Source organism: Gorilla gorilla, chromosome 19, assembly GCF_029281585.2.
Source record: "Gorilla gorilla gorilla isolate KB3781 chromosome 19, NHGRI_mGorGor1-v2.1_pri, whole genome shotgun sequence".
Taxonomy (NCBI): Eukaryota; Metazoa; Chordata; class Mammalia; order Primates; family Hominidae; genus Gorilla; species Gorilla gorilla.
In genome coordinates this window covers 80,408,682-80,424,935 of record NC_073243.2, presented here as the reverse complement: position 1 = coordinate 80,424,935, position 16,254 = coordinate 80,408,682, and the positions used below count along the sequence as shown (strand labels likewise).

The 16,254-nt window shown below is 39.6% G+C and overlaps 1 protein-coding gene across 2 annotated transcripts in view; it reads left to right on the top strand.

Annotated features, from left to right (window-relative positions):
* The first annotated feature begins 7,878 nt into the window (after positions 1 to 7,878).
* AGXT2 (alanine--glyoxylate aminotransferase 2) overlaps positions 7,879 to 16,254 on the top strand; it is a 49,926-nt gene continuing 41,550 nt past the window's right edge. The window contains exons 1-2 of one of the 2 annotated variants that reach the window (XM_004058974.5): positions 7,879 to 8,249; positions 15,330 to 15,418. In XM_004058974.5, coding sequence (XP_004059022.2) covers positions 8,162 to 8,249; positions 15,330 to 15,418 — 177 coding nt within the window. In that variant the 5' untranslated portion in view covers positions 7,879 to 8,161. The remainder of the gene's footprint in view (positions 8,250 to 15,329; positions 15,419 to 16,254) is intronic. The other variant, XM_019013714.3, reaches the window with a different exon arrangement.

The window sequence follows — 16,254 nt, the reverse complement described above, 5'->3', positions numbered from 1 at the left end:
GGTCAAATAAAACACCGCGTGGATGTTGATTGGTGAATACTGGTGTAAGAAAAGGCAGCTCAGGAATTTTTATTACTGTATTTGTAAATGAGTTTGAAGGAATTTGTAAATGCCACTGGTACATTTTTAAGGTGACACATTTGCTCCTTATAAAGTTATTAAAAATTACAGGGTAAGCTTAAATGACGTTTGCCAGTAGTTTTACTTTATATAATCAATATTGATATTGTTGCTGAACTATGTAACTTTATGATGCATTTTTCAGTCCCTTTTCAGAGCAAATGCTTTTGCAATGGTAGTAATGTTTAGTTTAAATTGACTTAATAAATTATTACCTGAGCAATGGTTTTTGGAGGGTCTTTATATATGTATGTGAAACATGCATTACATGAAAAATTTAACTTGAAACAAGTTTTTTTCTTTGCCACAACAAAATTTATTAGAATAGGTTTTTTTAAAGAGGAGGGGGAATTGCATTTTAACTCCGGAAATAAAGTAGGCAGACACATGCTAAAACATTTATCTTAGGACACTCACCCGTGGCATTTTTTTCAGGCAGAAATTTTTGTGCTCATCTTTGAACACCTCTGAGTTTATTTTCCTACTAATTCTAAATCAAAACTGAACACACATTTCCCCAGTCTTTATTCATCTGCCAGACTCGAGCCTTAAAAATGCAAGCATGCTTGGAAGCACCCAGAAGTTTCTTGGAACTTCTCCTGGGAACAACCAAGAACAATCAAAAGGAGAGTTTCCAAACCTGAGATTCGATCAACTTTCCCATGTTTCCAAACCTGAGATATGATCAACTTTCATTTAACAAGCCACAAATCTCAGGACCAAAGTTTCACATTTTCTTTTGTTCGTGTTTTCCTGACTAGAATTATTCAGTCTTTACTTAAAACCAGCTGTGAGTTCATCATCCATTTGTGATCTTTTATTTATTGCATAAAATATTTCACAAATACTTGAACATATATAGAAAAACATAACAAAGGCCATTTACCCACATCCAAATCTTTAAATATTCATATTTTGCCTTGTCTGTTCCTTTCTTTAACAAAGATTCATTTAATATCACAGATACTGTATTTACATCCCTCAACAACCAAATTCTCTACCTCTCTCTTCAGCAGTAACTACAATCCTAAAGTTATTACATATCCTTCCCAGCTAGTTTTAAAATGCATTCACCTCATATTTATCTATCCCTAAATAATATGACCAATTACTTTGGTATTTATGAGTTTTGCATAAAAGATAGCAGATATCTTTATGCACTTTGATTTTCTTTCATTCGGCATTGGGTTTTTGAGATACAAATAGCTCCAGCTGCTTAGTTTTACACATCTATACAATCTATTAAGCTCCCTATTTATCAACATTTAATTTTCACTGCTTTATGCATACAACTGCTGTGGTTGTATACATATATACAGTTTATTAATCTCCCTATTTATCAACATCTAATTTTTACTGCTTTATGCATATAGCTGCTGTAATTGTATATATACATATAATTTATTAATATCCCTATTTATCAACATTTAATTTTCATTGCCATAAATGACAAAAGTTGTGTGTATACCACTGCTATAATTTTACTCATATATACTATTTATTAATCCCCCTATTTAGCAACATTTGATTTTCACTGCCATAAATGACTATGCAATGAGCATTCCTATGCCGGTCTCACTGGAATATGTGCAAAAGTTTCTCCAAAATATACACCTAGAGGTGGAATTGTTGGGTCATATAAAATGCATATCTTAATATTTCCTAGATACTGACAAATTGCTTCCTCTCCAAAGTAGTTTTACTGATGTGTACCCTTGCCATCAGTGTAGTATTTCCATTTCTCGTCGTCTTTATCACTACCTGATGCAGTCAGATATTTTAATGTTTGACAATTCAATGAGCATAAAATGATGCATTGTTATTTTACTTTTTATTTCCCTGATGAATCCATTTGTATCTGAGTAACTCATCCTTTTCCTGCTTATCTTTTATGCCATCTTTGTCAACTTCTGAGTGTCTACATATGCCCAAATGTTAGTCCAGGCTTTTCTGGCCCATTATTTTTCTGTGTATCTATTCCTGTCCTGGTGCTCCACTGTTTTATTACCATATTTTATACAAAGTCTTGTTATCTGGTATATTAATTCTCACACCACCATACCCTTCTTCAAAATTGTTGTGGCCATTCTTGGCCATTTACTCATCATATGAATTTTCAGATGAGCCTATCGGGTCTCCTAAAAAATTGTGTTGGGAGCTAGATTGAATTTATGTTTTAATGCCAGAAGTTACATCTTTATAATATTGTGCCTCCTAATCTTGAACATGGTATATCACTTCCTTTACATTGGGCTTCATTAAAACTTTACATTATTCTTTATAAATGTTTGCATACGTTTTATTAGATTCATCCCTAGGTACCCTCTCATTGCAACCTCCGCCTCCCGTGTTTAAGTGATTCTCCTGCCTCAGCCTCCCGAGTAGCTAGGATTACAGGCCCACACCACCACACCCAGCTAATTGTGGCATTTTTAGTAGAGACGAGGTTTTGCCATGTTGTGCAGGTTGGTCTCGAATTCCTGACCTCAGGTGATCCGCTGGCCTCGGCCTCCCAAAGTGCTGAGATTACAGGTGTGAGCCACCATGCCCAGTCCCACTGATGTTTTAATACTGATCTTGCATTCTGTAACCTTACTGAACTCTAATTAACATTCTTATAATTTGTAGGTTTTCTTGGACTTTCAATTTTTACAACTGTATCACCACAAACTAACAACACTGTTTCTTCTTTTCCAGTCTTTATACCTCTTATGTCTCTTTCTTGATCTATTTTATTGGGCTTCCAGGACAGTGTTAAATAGAAACGTGTTATGGGCATCCTTTCTTCTTCCTGACTTTAGTGAGAATGCTATGAGAAGTTCACTATTACATATAAGGCATCATGTAGGTGTTGTAGGGGGGAAAGGAAAGCTGCCATTTTGCCCTCCGAGGGTTCACTAAAAGTCACTGACAAAAGTTGAATTAATAGGAGAAAAGGCATACAAATTTATTTGATTATAGTTTTATGTGACATGGGAGCCTTCAGAATGAAGACCCAAAGATACAGAGGAAACTGTCCATTTTTATGCTTAGTTTCAACAAAGTATGGACAGCCTTGTAGGAAAATGATTGGACCTAATGCCGACAGACTGAGTGAGAAAACCTAGCAAGGCCTGTCTGTCTAGATTTTTCTTAGCCTCTCTGTGTAGGAATGCCTCTCACCATTCCTTCCTTCTGGGTATGGGGCAGGACCCTCTCTGGAAAGGGGGTCTTATGACCTACAGTCAAACAAGATATGTCAGGTTATCTACAGTCAGTTTTTACACAGAAAGTCTGGTGTAAAGTTATAGTAATATTTTTAGACTGTAAAGCTGACTTTGGGGCAAGAGGGTTCCAGTTTCCATGACCTGCCTTGGGGAAGTGAGATTCCAGTCTTTATGGCCAGGCTCTGGAGAGAATGAGGGACCAGACAGGAGGGCAGCAGGTCAGAGAGAACTGCTGCTGGGCCCCTACAATTTTTCAGATACCCTTAGTTATGTGAAAGATATGCCTTTATATTTCTAGTTTGCTAATAATTTTTTATCTTAACTGATTTTAAAACTTCTCAAATTTTTTTCTACAGCTATTGATATGCTCACAGGGCTTTTCTCTTTTAATTAATGTGTAAATTATTACAGAAAATTATTTTAGAGAGTATATTTTCAGGTTAAAGTACCCTTGCATTCTCGAGATGAACCTCACTTATACATGAAGTATTTTTGCAAACATTATTAGGTTCAATTTGCTAAACTTTTGTTTATGATTTTTGCATTAATGAGGTTCATCTTTTTTGCTGCTTAAGATATCGTTTTTGGAGGTGATTTATAAGTAAGTTAAAATCTTCTAGGATTAAGTAAGTTTCTATTTATTATAATTCTATCAATTTTTGCTTTATATATTTTGAGGCTGTATTATTGGGCATATGTAGATTTAAATGTTCAATCCTCCAAATAAATTATTCTTGTTTATTTGTTACATACAATCCCCTTTATTTATAATGGTCACCTTTGTCTTAAAACCTATTTTTTCTGATACTGATATTGCTAATTTGGATTTTCCTGGGAGTGGTAATTCTCTGGTAAGTTTCTTTTCATTCCTTTACTTCCTAATTGTTCTGTGTCATTATGTTTTAGGTGTGTCTTTTAAAAACAGCATAAGCTAGATTTTGTTTTCTTCTGGTTGAGAATTTTTTCCTTTTGGTGGCTAAACAGTTCTCTCCTTCTCATTTGATGCACCCTTCCTTCATTTTTCTTTTGCAATTTGAATTATTTAAATCAGCCAATTCTGTAATAATCACTATAGTAACAGGATATAATTAAAGGTCCTTGTAATTAAAGATCCTTGTGAGATAATTCACTGTAACTGAGAGCCCTAAGCTTGGGAACAGCTCTTCCCCCATACAGGAACAATCCCAGTCATAGTGAACCAAACTCTAAGGATTCTCATCTCACTGTGATTGAAAACAATAATTAGGCCTTGATTGTAAAGTTCAAGAGAACGAACAACTAGAAAATCCCAACTGCTAAGAGAAGGGACTATGCTCAAAAAGATTTTGCCATACATTTTACCAAAAACAGATTGAGTCGTATTTTCAGGATCTCCCATTTAAACACAAATCTTCCCCACATACATTATCTGTCAATCATTCTACCACATACATTATTGAATAATACTTGAACACTTTATGCCAGGCACTGTGCTAGGTATGCAGTTAGCAGTACGGATGTGCTCTCCAGCCTCTTGGGGATTACAGTCTAGTGGGAAGGCTAAGGTAATCCATGTGTCCCTAGCTTTCTCCAGAATGTTACTTCCTGAAACACAGTAAGTCCAATAATTCCGATGAGACATGTTCAAAGAGTCCTAATAAATAAACAAAAGGACTTTGACCTTGCATTATTTTTCAAGAAAATCAGTTTTCCATGAAATTCTAAGGGTTACAGTATCTGAGCCACATCTTTAAGCAGTTATTCTCTTCTTACACATCTGCTAATCTCTGCACCTCAGTCTGAACACTCTGCACACAACATTCTTCATAGTCCATTAACTGTGAAATGGAACACCTGTAATATGAAGTTTCATGTAAATTGCATAAATTTATCTGAAATCCTTCCAAAACAATTTTCCTTTCCTTCAATTTCACAACTCCTAAATTAGTTAAGAGAGGGATAGGATTACTTTGGAAAAGCTGTTAATTATCTTCAGAGCCTTACTGGACTCTATTATTGACAGAAGGCCTGGGGCAGAGCAAAGTTCAGTTACGCTCAGGACTTAACTGATAAATCACTGGTGAACCTGTGTGCAAAAATCCTGCCCGATAATTACTAACATGACAACAGAATTTCCAAGTTTCCCCATTTGCGAAGTATTTTTTTCAAGGAGAAATTTCTATATTTTCCTACCCGATGAAAGGCTTCTCCCCTCCTATTTACCATTTGTGCAAACTGAGATAGTTCATCTTCTCTAGTCTTATGTAAAATGGAGAAAATTATACCTGATCTGCTCAAAGGAGAGAGAACAGAGACTCAGCAGGTGTCACTTATAACTCAGAAATAATATCTGTTTAATTGGAGTTTTATCTGTGAAGGTAGGGTAGGATCTTGGATTGATATTCCAAATGACTCCGAGGCTGAGAATGAAGCTCTAGAGGCAATCTAAGTTTCCTCTTCATCCCAGTTTTCAGATTTTGTGGATATCAGGTGATTCCTCAGAGTTCAAAAGAACAAACATCTTAGAATATAGTTTTGTCCGGCCAGGCGCAGTGGCTCATGCCTGTAATCCCAGCACTTTGGGAGGCCAAGGCGGGCGGATCACCTGAGGTCAGGAGTTCGAGACCAGCCTCTACATGGAGAAACCCCGTCTCTATTAAAAATACAAAATTAGCTGGGCGTGGAGTAGCTGTAATCCCAGCTACTTGGGAGGCTGAGGCAGGAGAATTGCTTGAACCTGGGAGGCTGAGGTTGCGGTGAGCCAAGATCATGCCATTGCACTCCAGCCTGGGCAACAAAAGTGAAACTCTGTCTCAAAAAAAAAAAAAAAGAATATAGTTTTGTGCAATGTTAGTTTAGTTGAATTATAAATTGATAAATTGATGTCATCTTACTGAGATGCATTTAAAATGTACACACATTTTGACCTAGGAATCCTTCTTCAAGGAACTTATCTGAAGAAAAAAATAATTAGTCAAGTACAGAAAATTCTCTGTCCTAGGATGCTGGAGAAAATACAGCTATGCATCAAAAGGAACTTATTAAATAAAAAATATGAAGACTTTCAGTTTCTGAAACAGCATGTGTATACACAGATAGACACATGTAGAGAAAGATTTCTGAAAGGAAACTTACTGAAATATAATGGTCAGGTTTGTTGTGATCTTTTTCTTTCTTCTTTATGCAATTCTAGGCTTGAGTTTGTTTAACAAAAGTACATATTATGTTATGGTAATCCGAATAATTTATTTTCTTTTTAAATAAAAGAGGTATAACCTCCCACTTTCCCTCTAGAAGTTATTCAGAATGTACTGTTTTTCTTCCCCACTCTAGGTGACCCCTTGATGTTGGGTGCCTCTCATTACAAAAATCTCAAATCTTACAGACCAAGAAAAATCTCAAGTCAAGGAAGACTTGCAGTGTTCACAAAGGCAACATTGACCACAGTCCAGTAGAGCTGAAGAGCATATACCAGACTTCAGGAACTCAACATTTTCTCCCCTCTGTCCAACCACAGGACAGACTGTGCACCCCAGGGAGATGTTGTGTGTCCACTGGCCTCACTGACTTGGATTACTCCTGCAGCACGTGACCAGCCAGCTCATATGATCACTCCCTACTGCCCCCAAAGCCAAATTGACTGGGAGCTGGAAACCCACACAAAAAGGGACAATTATATTGAATGTAACATACACCCTCTCCTTACCTGGTGCCTTCACCTCCTATGGGCATTTGGAGTAAAAGGTTGTTATGCAGGTGTTTGTGAAGGACGTGGCCAAGTCAGTTGTCTCCCTTACAGAGTGACCCAAGATTAATGATATCTACCCATCGCCACTCCCTCGACCCCCTACTTGCAATCAATTTTGTCACTGTCACCCTTAGGCACTGCCATGTAAAGCACGTGGTCCCCCATTCTGAAGCAGTGGGAAACCTAGAAGACATGTACTCTTCGCAACCTGGTTGGATCTTAAAAACATGGTTCTAACTGAAAAGAAAAAAAGACATATTACACGTATTTACATAAATTAAAACTGCATTCACCCTAAACAATACGCATTTTACAAGAATGCGTTCCAACAAAAGGATATATATAAACATGCTAAATACTTGCTTATGGGGATTGAAGGTAAGGGGAGGCTGGAGTGGGATAAATAGGAATTTAAGAAATAATGAAAATAAGGCACACTAACTCCTTAGCTCTCAACCTTTTGCCTTCCTCAGACACATAAGATGATCCACAGCTGTCCAGAACCTTACCTAGCTATTTGGTACTCTCTGCTTTTCTTTGGAATGGCTCCTTCCCCATTGTTTTCTCCTCTCTTTCTCTAAGACCCCCAAAACCAATTTATTTGTTCATTCACTTCATGCATATCTTCCTTTTTGCTCTCTTAGTCACATACCTCGTTTCTCAATCTCTGACCCCTTCAACCATGTCCTGATCCTTCTCCCACACCCAGCACCACCCTCCTGCAGAGAAAAGTGTACCCGGATGAAACCCCGATGGAATACTAAACTAACAGAACTTGTCAGATGACCTTTGCTTTATCTGCCTGCTTTCTTTCCTCTTCCCTTCTGTTCTCTTCTTTTCCTTTCTTTTCTCTCCTCTTCTCTCTCTCCCTCCTACTTTCATTCTCTCTCTACCTCTTTTCCTCACTCTCTTTTTCTCCACCTTGAAGGCACTGTTACTAGAAATAGAGAGCTCTGGGGCTTGCCTGAAGCCATGGGCAGTCACCACTCCAGGATTCCCCTTTTAGCGCCTCCTCCCCATCTTAATCTCAAAGTCCAGCAGCATAGTGAGCAGTTAGAGCCCGACCTCCAATCTGCTTCCATGGGGGCTGGCTTCCTGAGTGGGAAAAATGACTCTAATCTGGAGACATTTGCTGAGACCCTTGTGCCTGGTCACCTCCGCTCCCAGGATCCTTGAGATGCATCCTTTCCTGAGCCGTAAGTGGAAACCAGGGGGACGTGGGTCAGTAGAGGATCAGCAAGAGGGTAAGGCTTGAGCTCTGAAGGCTGCTGCCTGGGATTCTGGAATGTTAGACCTGGATGAGGTCTTAGAGATGAGGCATGTTTTTGACACACAGGTTCTCACCCTGAGTCAATGCCCCATTTTCATAGCCAATATTTTGTAATGCTCCTTTTTGTTTTGAAATGAAATTCGTGGATAATGAAACCCGACTATACACAATTTCAACATGACATGCTATCTCAGCTTCAATATTTTTAAAAACCAAAGGAAAGCAATCAAAATAGAGTGTGACTTCAATTTACAGATGCCCAAGGATGATTTCTATTTTTTCTTTTTTGAGACAGGGTCTCCCTCTGTCACCTAGGTTGGAGTACAGTGGTGTGATCATGGTTCACTGCAGCCTTGACCTCCAAGGCTCAAATAATTCTCCCACCTCAGCCTCCTGAGTAGCTGGAACTATAGGCACATGCCACCATGCCTAGCTATTTTTCTTTTTTAACTTTTTGTAGACATGGGGTTTTACTATGTTGCTCAAGCTGGTCTCAAACTCCCGGGCTCAAGCAATCCTCTCACTTCAGTCTTTCAAAGTGCTCGGATTGCAGGCCTGAGCCAATGCACCAGGCTAGGTTGACTATTTTAAAAGATGTAAAGCATCCGCATGAATTTTCATCATGCCTCTAGGAAGTGAGACCACTCTCTCAATTACCAACAAGTGCTGTGATTCACCCAGAGTCATCCAAGCCAGGGCTTGACCCCAGGCCCTCCCCATCCACTCAGACTCTCCTCTCTGCAGCAGGAACAGAAAATATGAGAAGATGTGGGGTAACCAGACATTGGTGGCTTTATGAGTGATATCCTATATGCTTGTGATTTTCACATGGATCTTGTTTCATGAGAGCCTCACCTCCTCCTCGCAAATTCCCTCGTGAAAACATGAGATTAAGCAACTGTCTGTACATTTATGTGCCTGTGCTTCACAGGCCGTAAACAGGTACAGGGGACCATTTTACATTCCCCATTGTGACCAACTTTGCCTTCATTTTCTCCTCATCTTTCCCTTTCACCCTCCTTCCTTCCTCTCCTCTTCGCTTTCTTACCCCTGAAAATTGCAGTTTTTTGAAACTTGACACATGCATGATGCTTTAAATGCATTATCTCCTGTTATCTTCAACCAAACTTGTTAGTGAGTACTATTATCTCATTCCACAGATGAGGAGACAAGAGAATAAGGAATATCTAAGAAATGTGGTCAAAGGCAGAAACATGTATGTGATAACTTGGGATTCAAAGCCAGGTCTATCTGACTCCGAACTCGAAGAGATTCTACCAGGCCCTGTCTATCCTCCCATAGTCTTCCAATCCTGTTTAGACTGCTCTTTTCCCTTGGTCATGAGGTTTTTTTGCTAGAACATCACCTAACTCCAACATTTTCTCAGAAGCAGGTAAAATTATAACCAGTCTTATGCTCAGTGAGGAGGAAATTATGCTGAAAGTACCAGCTGTTGACCTAGCAAGAGAAATGCCCTAGACTGCCCCCTCCCCTTCCCTACCCCAACCTCTGAGCATTGTGGAGCTGCACAGTGGAGCAGCAGGTAACCTAGAAAGGGCAGGTGAGGCCTAGTACCTAGAGATCTTGATCAACTCATTGGGGACGCCTTACCATAGGCCCAGCAAGGACACTACAGGGAAGCAGTCTTGGAAAACCACACCACTGGCCGGGTGCGGTGGCTCACACCTCTAATCCCAGCACTTTGGGAGGCCGAGGGAGGCGGATCACAAGGTCAGGAGATAGAGACCATCCTGGCTAACACAGGGAAACCCTGTCTGTACTAAAAGTACAAAAAATTAGTCGGCCGTGGTGGCGAACGCCTGTAGTTCCAGCTACTCAGGAGGCTGAGGCAGGAGAATGGCTTGAACCCAGGAGTCAGAGCTTGCAGTGAGCGGAGATTGCGCCACTGCACTCCAGCCTGGGCGACAGAGTGAGACTCCGTCTCAAAAAAAAAAAAAAAGAAAAAAGAAAAAGAAAAAAACCACACTACCTAGACTGAATGCCATCCTCATCACCTGGCCTTGCAAAAACCTTTGGGACTTTTATGTCTACTTTCTTACCTACTCTACCTAGGTCTGTGCCTGCTTGTGCTTGCTCATCCAAACACACACTCACTAACATACATTTATTGAGCACCTGCCATGTGCAATATATACATTCAGGCAAAATATTTGAGCATCTATTATGCACCAGTGCTGCAGACTTAGCCACAATAAGCAAGAAAAAGCTCCTGCCTTCTATTTCAGGAAGGAGATAGACATAAACGAATAAGTAAATATGTAAAAATATATACATGTGTGTGCATATGTATGTATTTATGTATGTGTCCAATAGAGAAACATGCCATGAATAAAACCAAATCTGGAAAGGGAATAGAAAAATATAATGGGGGGAGGTCACCATGTTTTAAGTGTTGTTTTATATGCAAAAATAAATAAGTCACAATTCTTGTATAGTATCTACATAGTTACTGTACAATATTCATATGCATAAAATGTTCAGCTTTGTTTACACTTTGATATGCACAATCACTTTGGGCTAACTGTGTATACAAAGTTATGGAAGCAATTTGTTTTCAGTACAAAAGTGTGGAGAAATATCTCAGTGGGGCATTCTTTCCCACAATTAGCTAATGACTGAAATACATAACATTTGCAGGTGGCTGGGGTATGTGCTCCCATGTACCAATTTCCTAATATATGCCTGCTCTCCCACAAAGGAAGGGGGGCACAAAAAGTCATCCATTTCCAGCTGAGATGTTTCTCCATTCCTGCCAAGCCTATTTTAAGAAAACATTTAAAATTTGCCCTAAAGGGGGGCCTCCCATCTACACCCCTCCAGGCAGCCTTGCCACAGTCAGAACTGATTTAACACACGCCAAGGGCCAGGAAGCGTGATCACAGAGAATGCCTACTCCCGAATATGCAGAAGAAGACCCACCCACCTCAGAATCAGGAATCCAGCAGTGCTCTTGCTTGTGGACAGCCACAGCTGCCCCTGTGTGGCTTCAGCAAAAGGGCATATACTGGAAGGTTATGAAGGAATGGAGGGAAGGAGGGAGGGCAGCTGAAATAATCAACAGGAGGCTGAGGAGGTGGACAGGACCCCACAGGCAAAGAAGCCAAGGAAGGCCAGGCAGGAGTAGAGTAACTTCTGGTAGGAACCGCCTCTTAGCAGCTTTGCTTAGCGGATGCAGGCACCTGGCATTCACTGCCGTCATCCTTTCACCCAGAGCACGCATGTGACAGAGGGGACCTCCACAGAGAGGGCTGTGAGAGATCATGTCCGGAGCGGGTGATACCGAACAGCAATGGTGAGGGTCCTCAGCAGCGTGCTGCAGACTGCGGCCCCATGTGTGAAGGGAAAAGGACCACTCTGGAGTCTCCAAGCTGGCAGCTCCAGCACAGAGAAGCAGAGGAGAAAAAGTTTCTCCACCGACCAGACACTGTCCCTCAGGCGTCCAAACCCCAACACAGCTTCAGCAGGCCTCCATGGGAGGCAGTGTCTCAAACCTCAATATCAGTGAGGGACTTCAAAACTGCCAAGGCCTCGAATTCCATCTGTCACTGACTCCACTCTAAGGTGGATGGAGGATGAAATCTTCCTTTCCTAACTCATTGGCAATCCCAAGTATCAAATGAGATTCCAAACGTGACAAGGTTTTTTTCAAGTTACCTAAGATGCTATACAGAAATGAGATATAATTGGCATTTTGGGCCAGGCTTAGTGGTTCACTAACACTTCCAGAGGCCAAGGCAGACAGATGGCTTGATCTCACGAGTTCGAGACCAGCCTGGGCAACCTGGAGAAACCCGATCTCTACTAAAAATACAAAACATTAGCCGGGTGTGGTGGCATGCACCTATGGTCCCAGCTACTAAGGAGGCTGAGATAGAAGGATCACTTGAGCCTGAGAGGTAGAGGTTGCAATGAGCACAGATTCCACCACTGCACTCCATGTAAGACCCCATGTCTATTAACAGTAGGAAAAGAAAAAGAGCTGGGCATGGTGGCTGGTGCCCATGGTTCCAGCTACTCAGGAGGCTGAGGTGGGAGAATTGTTTGAGCCTGGGAGGCCGAGGCTACAGTAAGCCATGCTCACACCACTGTACTCCAGCCTGGGTGACAGAGGGAGATCCTGTCTCAAAAAAGAAAAAAAGAAAGAAATCATCCCTGGGCATCTGTAAATTAAAGCCATACTTTATTTTGAATGCTTTTCTTTGATTTTTAAAATTATTGCAGCTGAGATAGCATGTCATTATTTTAACACATTATACGAGCATTGGGCAACAGAGCCAGACCTGTCTCAGTAATAATAATAATAATTAGCATTTTAATAAATCACACTGTGTCCACTGCATATTTTCAAATATTTTAGAATCTTTTTTTCATTTTAAAGGGTGAGGAAGCCCTTAATAAATACTCCCTCTGGGCTGAACACTGGTTGTGAATACTGAAAAACTCGTTATCATTACAAAGAGAATTTTCCCTAGAGTTTCCAAATGCCAAAAAAATTTGATTTTTCTCACTTACTTTGCCCAACAGTTTTTGTCATTCGATATTATGATTTTGGGGAAAGAAAACAAAGTTGCAGTGAACTGTACGTTATAGAACTCTGTGAGAATTAGGCAGCTTGGAAATGAAAGCTCACTAGTTACCCACTTGGCATTTATTATACAAAAGCGATGCTGTTCTCCAAATTGAATTCCATCTTTCAAGGTCTCGAGTTGCTCATTTGAATTGAAGTGAAAACTGGTGAATTGGATGAAAATCATTAGCTGTCATCTGGTTAGCCTAAAAAGGCACTATCCGATTAGTTAAAACAATAAGACAAAACAAAACAAATACCTATTCAGAAATAGACCTTGGATATAGTTTTATTAATCCTAATCTCATTCATTCCTTCCGCTCCACCTCCATCTCTTACACACACACACACACACACAGGTATGCATATGCATATATACACATACACACTTTCCAGGAGCCCCCAAAAAGCTTTATGAACCCTCAACTCTTACATCATCCTCAAAACACAGGCTATTTTGAATAAAAATTGCATGCAATTATCTAGATAGATTTTCATTTTTTTTCTGGCAAATAATAAAAACAAAAGTAGTTTTATTTCTTTCTGTCCATCAAATATCAACATTATTACTATTATTTTTGAGTTTTAGTTATTTATTAAGAGGAGTGATATGACAGTCAATAGATTTGGAGGTATTATCCAGGTTTATTTCACTTACTGACTCCTATTATTCTTTCTCCTACTTGCTCATTACTGTCTCTATTTCTTCCTTCCTCTCTCTTCTTTCTTTCCTCCTTCTTTCCTTTCTTCCTCTTCTTTCTTCCTTGCAGAATTTCACGTATTTCATTTGAAGCCCTCACTCCACCATCATGTGCTTATGACTTTTGTGAATAAATGAATGAATAAAACTGTCTTGACTGTTTAAAATTCAAGCTTTTCTTTATCAAGTCTTTCTCTCCAACTCCCTTCCCCCTCCAGCCTACTTTCATAAATCCTATAACCTTGGAGTCAAGACAGCTTACAACCTCCTCAATGGGCAACTCCAATTTTGCAGATAGAAAAATGAGACTGAAGAAACGAAAGGATTTTTGAATCCTTAGAGACACTCAGAATTTTTTTTCCATCTCAGAAGCATAACTAATGCAGAGAGACACAATGAAAAGCTTTTTAAAAGGTGAAATTCTCAGAAAACTAAAGCTATCAATTTTTTTGGTCCTTTCTATGCATGGATAACCAAAAGTCACTTGCTTTTAAAGTAAGAGCAAATTAATGACATTAATGATTACTCAGAGCAGAAAAGTGAATGGGATCTCTTTGAAAGAAGATATATTCAGAACTGTTACTTTCCATCTTCATTTAAAAACACAATTGTTCATTATGTTTCTCATGACTGTGACTTCATAGCCACACAAAGCACTAACATTTCTTTCATGCATTCAAACCTTCATGCTGAGAAAGAGACATAATTTCCTTAGCTCTCTCCACCTATAAAATTATCTTAATGTTGACCTTCAGTCTTCAAAATTAGGAGCATCTTTCCTAGGAGTACTTATAAGGTCTCTAGACAACTCTTCCAGCTCTGACGTTCTTATTCCATTATTCCATGCCACTGCTGCAGGGGGGCCAAAGTCTGTGCTGGCAGGGAAGGGTGGAAATGGCTGAGGAATGAGCAAAACAGACTACTGGGCTAGGAGTCAGAGGAGTTTTGTTCCCGTTCTTCACCTAACTAGCTTGATAACCTTAAACAGATTAATTTACCACTTTACGCTGGTTTCCTTATCTATAAAGTATGCATTTTGACACACATACACACACACAAATGTAAGGTCCCTCCTAGCTCCAAATATTTAATGAATCTGGTTCAGCTTATCCCTGTTTCATCACAGTCTTGTGTTGGCAGCCTTTTTTTTTTTTTTTTTTTGGCGGGGGGGAGGTTTTGTCTTCTGGGTCTATTTGCATGTATTTATTAGTCTAGTATATTGTCTAACACCTGCCTCTCCTCATTCCCTACAAGAATAGTCAACAGTCATTAATGCCGTGTGTATTGAGAGCTAACCAGGTACCAGGCACTGGCTACACACTAGAATTCAGGCACTAGGCAGCTTGAAGCCTAAAAAGCACCTCTATTAACAGAGGATGGACTCCAACAATGCATTGCACTAGCAGAAGTTTTGCCTACTGATAAGAGAATCGACACGGTGAGGGTAACATGGAGAGTTTGCCTAAACTGAGCCTCCCAAGCTTGTGAGGGACTGCAGTAGATTTTTTTCCCAGACTATATTTGAGAAGAACTATTTTTTTCCTCCAGAAAACTCATTATTGAGATACTCAGTTTTTAAATCCAAACTAAAAGCTGATTAGCATGATTTTTTAAGAAATAAAATTGTCTAAGCAGTTTTATTTGGATAACTATAGGTGACTTTCACAAACAGACCTATGTTATGCTTAGTTGAGGATTCTAACTCACTTCACTTTCAGTAGGTACTTCCCGGACATCAGTAACCAAGCTCAGTCTTCATACAAAGCCCAGAATGCCTCCATGTGACTTCATGCCTGAAAGATACCAGGTAAGATTCAGGGCTTTAAGAAAACTCAAAGAGGTAGTTTCTCTGGGGAGGTCTCAAATGATTGTTTCCTTAAGAATGACACAAAAATAGCCCTGCTTGCCACTAAACTACCTCATTCCAGATATTGTACCTCTAAGTCATTGGAAGCATCTGAAACCCTCTTACTCCCTTAATGCTAGTGTATAAATTGGTGTCCATGTATGAGAGATAGAGACAGAGACAGAGGCAAAGAAAGAGAGTACAAGAAGCACACTATACATGATAATTAATATATGTATTGCAGGGAGATATACACACATCACAAATGTGATGGCACACATAGGCTTTAAAGTAAATGTTGCTCCTGTTTTAACTGACTCATGTGGCCATCTGACCTTCCTGGGTCCTCCTTTTTCCAGGGTCCTCCAGCAAAAATTATAGTTATATTTTTGTTCTCAGGCTAATAAAAATTCAGCTGGAATTTTCTCTCTCACTTTCTCTCTCTTTCTTTCTTTCTCTCTCTTTCTTTCTCCCTCTCTCTCTCTCATGCATGCACATGTGCATGCACACACACACGGCAACTCCTTTATTCTACATGATACTTACAGGTTAGAAATTGTAGAATCAATAAGTACTTATGAGGGATCCACAAAGAAGAGAAATACAGGAGAGATATTTTATAAATAAAGATACAAACACGACTAGCACTTCATTGTATTTTAATTTTTTAAAATGCTACCTCAACAAAAATGACTTATTAGTTCAGACTAATTGCTTATTAGTTCAGACATTTACTTCCAAAGTCTATTTTTTTCATAGCTAAAATCAACTCAGAGCCAAGGCTTTTCATTGCTAGG